The following is an 8140-nucleotide window of genomic DNA, read 5'->3' on the forward strand; positions in this document are numbered from 1 at the left end:
AATGTGTGTTCTTCAGAACAGGAATATATTTTATTCATCTTAAATTCTAGCTTTTTTCCTATTGTATAGCACAGGTAAGCAAATATAAAAAGTTTCAACTTTATGCCGGTTCCCAAAAGTACTTTGAGAATTCTATTGGTCTATAAAATGAAGCATTTTCAGAAAAAGTTCTCCGCTTTCGCCTCCTATTGAGAAAATTAGCTCTGTATACAGTACGAACGAAGAAAAACTACATTTCCCATGAGGCCCCTGACCCGGAAGGAAGTGAGACGACACCTCCCGTGATTGCTTATAGACCGGAAGCCGATGCCTTAGTTCTTTCTCCCAGCTTGCGAGGTAAGAATGGCGTGGCCTCTCTGCAATACTCGATTTTAGGATCACAATCCTTCGCCATCTTAACCAGGAGGGTATCAAGTCGACAACTGCAGGGGTCGGACACGCTCAGGGCCATTTGGGAGGCCTCTCAGACGCTTCATTTCTCTCGCTTGGGTTTATGGTGGGGCACGAAGAGGGTGCTGTGGGGCACGAACAGTGTGAGGTGGAATGCTGCAGAGGCTCCGGGGCTCCGGTTGCTCGCCACCCTCTCGGGCTTGGGAAACAGGGCCCCTCCAGGGATTCGTAGCGGGCCGCAGGGACAAGGGCGGCGGCGCGCGCTCTGAATTCCGGACCTGGGTTCCAAAAGACGACGCCGAGCTTGTCTCCGCCACGTTGTGGATTTGAGACTGAGGACAAATGCAACTTTTCCCGTCTCCCCAAGTCCGCGGCCGGAAGTCGCCTGCTGGGCTTCGCTTTTTTTCAGTTTGGCCTGAGTTTGGGCCATTTGTGTGTGTGTGTGTGTCTTCGCCTCCTAAACGGAATTTCTTGAGTGAGACAGTCTGATAAGAGCAAAAGTCCTGAAAGCAAACGGTTTCAGGTTGCAGCCTCGCTGCTTCCTGGCTGTGGAGATTGTTAAAGCTAAGTCTAGGATTTCTAATTCGTAAAACAAATAATGGAATAGGGACTTTTGACCTCTAAATATATGTAGCAAACAAATAATAGTTGTGAGATATATTCACATCGTCAAGAAGGTTATACTGTATTGGGGAGACAACCCAAAAGTTAACCATTTATGGATATTGTTGCAGATGTGTGGCGATTTGGAGGAAGGCCTGTATCTTATAGTGGGAGGGATGTAAAGGATGGAGAAGGAGGACGAGGACTTGCAGTCTGGGAGGCCTGTCGATGTATAGCTATGAGATAATTGGTGAAATGTCTTTTTAAAAAATACATGTATTGGTAGATGGCGGGTGAAAAGCCTGAGAAGCCAGATACTAAGGAGAAAAAACCTGAAGCCAAGAAGGCTGATGCTGGTGGCAAGGTTAAAAAGGTGAAGCAGGTTAAGAAGGGGAAGCCCCACTGCAGCCGAAACCCTGTCCTGGTCAGAGGAATTGGCAGATATTCCCGATCGGCTATGTATTCCAGAAAGGCCTTGTACAAGAGGAAGTATTCAGCAGCTAAATCCAAGGTAAGGGATGAGGGGAAGCCCTGAGCATTATATCTTAACATTAAAATGTTTGTCTGCCTCTGACTTTTTGATGCGTTTGTGTCCTACTAGGTTGAAAAGAAAAAGAAGGTGAAGGTTCTTGCTACTGTCACAAAACCGGTTGGTGGTGACAAGAATGGTGGTACCCGGGTGGTTAAACTTCGCAAAATGGTAAGATTCGGAGGAGATTGTAATTTGGGTGTTTAGTTGAAGCTTGAATCCTGTGAGAGTTTTTTTTTTTTTTTGTGGCTACGTTCGGTCTTGGTTGCTGCGCTCAGGCTTTCTCTAGTTGCGGTGAGCAGGGACTGCTCTTCGTTGCGGTGCGCGGGCTTCTCATTGCGATGGCTTCTCTTGGTGTGGAGCACGGGCTCTAGGCACACGGGCTTCAGTAGTTGTGGCTCGTGAGCTGTAGAGCACAGGCTCAGTAGTTGTGGCGCACGGGCTTAGTTGCTCCGTGGCGTGGCATGTGGCATCTTCCCCGGCCAGGTCTCAAACCCGTGTCCCCTGAATTAGCAGGTGATTTTTAACCCCTGTGCCACCAGGGAAGCCCTCCTGTGAGGATTTTTGTGTGTGTGCTCAGGTTTTAGAAGTGTATGCTTACCAGAGGATTATTAATGGAGGATAGTTCTGGGTTTGCAACTTCGCTTTTTTATTTACTGTTCCTAAGTAGAGTTACTTTTCTGTGCTTTTGTTTCTTGTAAAATGGGAATAAAGTTTTGACTCACAGGGTTGTTGTGAGACTTACCATAGTAGAGCCTAGGATGCGCCTAAACCTGTAGAACGTTTGTCCACTAGAGTGGGTGTTTCTTGGCCCCTCTTTACCATGCACAAGACCCAGCGTTTTCTCTGTGAAAAGTAAAGGTTTGCTCTGTGATTTCCATTACGGGACTATTCCAGATGTATTACACTCTTCACAGTTGAATATTACTGCACCAGAGGGAAAATGGCGCTTTGATTTCTTCTTGTCACGGGTTTTGTGAGCTGATTTTTCTATTAGGTATTAATGTTTGTGGTAAAAGGAAGACCGTCCACTAAAATGATAGTTAGAAATAGATTATTTTGAGTTACTTGTCATAAGCGAAAAAGTCTTTGTGTGGGGTCTTTTTAAAAAATTAATTTATTAATTTATTTATTTTTGGCTGCATTGGGTCTTCGTTGCTGCGCACGGGCTTTCTCTAGTGGCAGAGAGAGGGGGCTACTCTTGGTTGCTTTGCAGGGGCTTCTCTGTGGAGCACAGGCGCAAGGCGCGGGGGCTTCAGTAGTTGTGGCTCATAGGCTCAGTAGTTGCGGCTCGCGGGCCCTAGAGCGCAGACTCAATAGTTGGGGCGCTCAGGCTTAGTTGCTCCGCAGCATGTGGGATCTTCCCAGACCAGGGCTCGAACCCGTGTCCCCTGCATTGGCAGGCGGATTCTTAACCACTGTGCCACCAGGGGAGCCCTGTGTGGGGTCTTATTTTTACAATAAATGAACTGGCAGTCTTGATATAAACTAATGTCTATGGTTTTATACAATTTATTCTTTGTGGATAAGATGGAAGTGATGCATGTTAATGTCAAGCATATGAACACTTAATTTGAGTTGGAAAACAAGCCACGCCTTTTTACACAACATACAAAATTGTGTCAGGCATGTGTTTCTGGAGAAGTAGGGACCCCAGAAAAGCTTGAGAATCAATGCTACACAACAGTGTATAATGATAGCTTGCCATGTAATCTCTAAAGTTTGGTTTATTCCAAATTTACAAAGGTAACTTGCTTGATGCTTTCCCTCTTTGATTGGACACAGCTCCTTCAGTTAGATGGATTCCACCCTGTGTTTTGCATGTAAAGCTATTGAAGCAGCGTTGATCTTTTTACCCTTAAAACATTAGAAGCGAAAATGAAGTAGTGTGAATAAAGTGTTTCAAGTAACTACAGGACTGTAGTGGAGGTTTCACTGACCTCACAACCAGCTCTACTGACTTGATTAGATTATTTAAATAAGTTGGACATCTGGGCTCTCTCCAGCCTAGGTATTATCCTACTGAAGATGTGCCTCGAAAGCTGTTGAGTCACGGCAAAAAACCCTTCAGTAAGCATGTGAGAAGACTGCGTGCTAGCATCACTCCTGGAACCATTCTGATTATCCTCACTGGGCGCCACAGAGGCAAGGTGAGCAGAGCATGACACTTGAGGTACCTGGAGTACTTGATCCTAATAAATTTGCTCTCTGGATAGGATTTGTTTACCTGTGTTAACTGCAGTTAGTAGCAAGAGGTTCTGTGGGAGAGGTGAGAGTGATCCATAACAAAACCAGCAACCCAGTCACTATCAGAACATGTTTAGTCAATAATAGACAATAACTTATTACCAATTCCTGTCGTTGGTAATACTACTTGTTACAAGTGATTCAGATGTCCCTGTACCCAGAAATGTTTATGTACTTGAGTTAACTTCTTAGGATAGATTTGCAGGGATAGAATTACTGAGTTAAAGGGTACTAGTTTTTTTTTAATGTTAAAAGTAGTGGCTGCTCATTAAAAATCAAGCACACAAAAGTACTGCTCGTATCCTAGAGTCACCCCTGTTATTAGTTTGGTACATTACTTCCAGAACTGCTGTACATATGCATATATAGAAATTTCCTTTTTTACCAAATTTAGGAACCTGTGATTTGATTAATTCAGAAGTCAGTTTCTAATTTGTGGAACCATCTAGCATTTCTTTTTAATCTACAGAGGGTCATTTTCCTGAAGCAGCTGAGCAGTGGCTTGCTACTTGTGACTGGTAAGAAAATCCTTGGATTTAATATACTCTGAAAGTTGCAGGTCTCCCCACCTTCAGTTTTACTGAGAAATAATTTATATGCATCACTCTTGCGAGTTTAAGGTGTACAACATGATGGTTTGATTTACATATATTGTGAAATAATTACTGCAGTAGGTTCAATATCCATCTTTGCATTTAGATAAAAGAAAAAACTTTTTTCTTTGTGATGAAAACCCTTGGGATTTACTGTTTTGAAGGTTGTATTTTTATTTAAAAAAAATTTTTTTTTTAATATTTATTTTGGGTGTGCCTGGTCTTAGCTGTGGCATGTGGGATCTTCATTGTGGCATGCAGGATCATTAGTTTTGGCATGCTTGTGGGATCTAGTTCCCCGACCAGGGAACGAACCCGTTACTCCTGCATTGGAAGCGCAGAGTCTTACCCACTGGACCACCGGGGAAGTCCTGAAGCATGTGTTTTTAAATGCTTGAAGTATACACTTTGCTCCCACCTAAATAGAAGTTTCAGTGTCATGAGATTCCTTGCCCTATTTCATTGCCTTATGTACACGGGAGTTCTGAGGAAGCAGGTTTAAAGTTTGCGTGGCAACATATCACCAGGTATAACTGCCACCTAAAATGCAGAATGGTTGGCTACTAACTCCTAGGAGTGCATCCTTCATAAGACTTGTAATTGGTCTGCCACTTGGCACCAGGATGGAGTTCCTGGATAGGGGAAAAGTGAACTGTTTACTCCAAAAAACAGTGCTCAGTTTAAATTTGTCCTCAAGGACCAGTGATTTTTGACCAACCTGTATAAGTGACTGTGCTCTCTCCTAATCTGGGTAACTTTAAAATTTGAGGGTGGGGGGAAGCTTGGACAAACTAAGATCTTGAAAAAAGCCTTGATGCTGACAGTAGAAAGCAGTTTGGAATTTCTTTGGATCCAGAGAAAAGTTAGAACTTCAACAGGTTTCTTCAAATCCAGTCAGTTCTTGGGGCTTCCCTGGTGGCACAGTGGTTGAGAGTCCGCCTGCCGATGCAGGGGACACGGGTTCGTGCCCCGGTCTGGGAAGATCCCACATGCCGTGGAGCGGCTGGGCCCGTGAGTCATGGCCACTGAGCCTGCGCGTCCGGCGCCTGTGCTTCGCAACAGGAGAGGCCAGAACAGTGAGGGGCCCGCGTACCGCAAAAAAAAAAAAAAAACAAAAAAACAAATCCAGTCAGTTCTTAAATCTTTGTATCCCCTTTCCCCTCACTATATTTCCCCCCTTAGGGCCTCTGTCCCTCAATCGAGTTCCTCTGCGGAGAACACACCAGAAATTTGTCATTGCCACTTCCACCAAAATTGATATCAGTGGTGTGAAAATCCCAGAACATCTCACTGATGCTTACTTCAAGAAGAAGAAACTGCGTAAGCCCAGGCACCAGGAAGGTGAGATCTTCGACACAGAGAGAGAGGTAAGCTATTTCTGTCTTTGCCTCTAATAGCTCTGGCTCTCCTACTTGGGAGTGAAAATAAACAAGGTTAAGAATTGTTGGAAAAAGAAAAGCTGTAAATAATGAGGACTATCTGGGAAATAATATTTTTCCAGATTCTGCTGAATTCAGTAGTTCTGAATGGCAGCTAGGAGCTCAACTCAGAATCCTGAGGTTTTAGTGAAACTCCATGAACTACTGTTCTGTTGGGAATTTACGATCATTTATCCTTTGGGTATTAAAGTAGACAAAAGGATAAGAGTTGCTGTTATTAGTATTTTTTAAATTATTTTATTTTTGGCTGCATTGGGTCGTCATTGCTGTGCATGGGCTTTTCTCTGGTTGTGCCGAGCGGGGGCTACTCTTTGTTGTGGTGCGTGGGATTCTCATTGTGGTGGCTTCTCTTGTTGCAGAGCATGGGCTCTGGAGCACAGGCTCAGTAGTTGTGTCTCATGGCCTTAGTTGCTCCACGGCATGTGGGATCTTCCCTGACCAGGGCTTGAATCCGTGTCCCCTGCATTGGCAGGTGGATTCTTAACCACTGCGCCACCAGGGAAGCCCAAGAGTTGCTATTATTATGTTAAAAATAGGTTGTATTTCACAGCCCTCCAAGGAAAGAATTATCAAAGTTGACTTCTAGGGACTTCCCTTGTGGCACAGTGGTTAAGAATCCACCTGCCAATGCAAGAGACACAGATTCGAGCCCTGGTCCAGGAAGATCCCACATGCTGCGGAGCAGCTAAGCCCGTGTTCTGCAACAAGAGAAGCCACCACAATGAGAAGCCCGCGCACCACAACGAAGAGTAGCCCCCGCTCGCCACAACTAGAGAAGGCCTGTGTGCAGCAACGAAGACCTAAACACAACCGAAAATAAAAATAATTAATTTTTTAAAATTGCCTTCTAAATATTCCTGGGATTGAGTACTTGTGATGTAGGATTTCTTAGTTAATGTGGAGTTTGGTACTTGTGCCCATTTTTTTTTAATGATTTTTCTTTTTCTTTAGAAATACGAGATTACAGAGCAGCGGAAGATTGATCAGAAAGCTGTGGACTCACAAATTCTGCGAAGAATCAAAGCTGTTCCTCAGCTCCAGGGCTACCTCCGCTCTGTGTTCGCTCTTACAAACGGAATTTATCCTCACAAAGTAGTGTTCTAAACTTCTTACAAAGAACCTAATTAAATAATTGGGTCCATTTCCTTTGTGTCTTTTTTCTTTTTTTAATCTGCCTGAAGGTGTGGTATGGCTCAGCCAACTTGATGGGATGTTAGCCTCTACTAAGAGGAGTGGGATTGGAGGGGAGTGCTATCAGCTGCAGTGGAATCCCCTCTTTGGATCAACATCCTTAGCTTCCTAAGTGTCTTCTCAGCTTTTTCACCCGGCACCTACCAATACAAAGTCGTGGCATTTCCGCAGCCATCACTGAACAGGTCAGTACTAACGGTACATGGATAAGAAACAAGTGTGGGCTCTCAGGCCACAAACTTTGCTCCCTTTCCATGACTTAACATCCATTTCTGCCCAATTCAGCCCCTCTCCATAGTCATTACTATTAGCTTCTTGTGTATCTAGTTTCTTAAAGCATACACAACAAATTAGTATAATTATTTACCTTTCCTCGTTTTTAACCAAAAACCCCATGTGCAGTACATGCTGTTATATAGATAACAAATGAATTTGATTATTCCATAGGAAGTGTCCATCTTTACTGCTGCATAGTGTAGTAGTGCATTCTATGGATATTTGGGTTTCCATCATTTGTAATTATACAGGTTTCCCCTGCTATCCAAAAGTAGAGTATGCTTCTGAAACCTTTTGTATGCCAAAATGGCATAAAGTAAAGAAATTACCTTATGACACATCTTGCTAACAGAGGCATAAAATGGGATAAAACACAGATGCTCACAGTTCAAAGTGATGGCTCTGGATGCTGAGATGCCAGAGTGTAATACCAGGGAAGGAGCTTGGCGGTGCCACTCCCACTGCCCAGACATGCTGCTGTCTCTAGTGGCTCTCTGCAAACCAAAACCGCTGTTTTCCCCCTTTGCCTCTTTTCATAAAAGTGAAAATCTTGATTTTTTTCCAGTTAACAAAGACAGGTACAAATGAAGTTCTTTTGGTTAAAGCAAACTTTCAGAAAGTGCTGGGTCACAGAGTGCGATGTAGTGAGTAACTTAATGTGTGCACACAGATGACCAAGCATCAGGTAAGCAGTAGATTTTTGCTGAGTCAGGATTTAGGCAGTTTTGGTAGGTGATGCCAAACTGCCCTCCATGGAGGTTGTACCAATTTATACTCATGTATAAGAGTGCCCGTTACCCTACAGGCTCCCTAAAATGATGTGTCATTAGACATGGGTTTTTAAAGTTATTTTATTGATAATTTACATTTGG

General features: G+C 43.7%; 1 protein-coding gene across 3 annotated transcripts; it reads left to right on the plus strand.

The window, feature by feature from the left end:
* The first annotated feature begins 283 nt into the window (after positions 1–283).
* On the plus strand, positions 284–6932 carry RPL6 (ribosomal protein L6). Of its 3 annotated transcripts, none has more exons than XM_007468585.1 (7): positions 284–336; positions 1280–1504; positions 1595–1693; positions 3529–3672; positions 4239–4287; positions 5545–5729; positions 6753–6932. In XM_007468585.1, the coding sequence occupies exons 2-7, from the start codon at positions 1280–1282 to the stop codon at positions 6903–6905; spliced, it is 855 nt and encodes a 284-aa protein (XP_007468647.1). In that variant the 5' UTR covers positions 284–336; the 3' UTR covers positions 6906–6932. The 3 variants fall into 3 exon arrangements, with proteins under 3 accessions (XP_007468647.1, XP_007468646.1, XP_007468648.1); XM_007468584.1 differs by having other exon boundaries at positions 290–512; XM_007468586.1 differs by lacking the exon at positions 284–336 and adding an exon at positions 389–430.
* Positions 6933–8140: the final 1208 nt, after the last annotated feature.

Source organism: Lipotes vexillifer, unplaced genomic scaffold (assembly GCF_000442215.2).
Source record: "Lipotes vexillifer unplaced genomic scaffold, Lipotes_vexillifer_v1.1 scaffold573, whole genome shotgun sequence".
Lineage (NCBI taxonomy): Eukaryota > Metazoa > Chordata > Mammalia > Artiodactyla > Lipotidae > Lipotes > Lipotes vexillifer.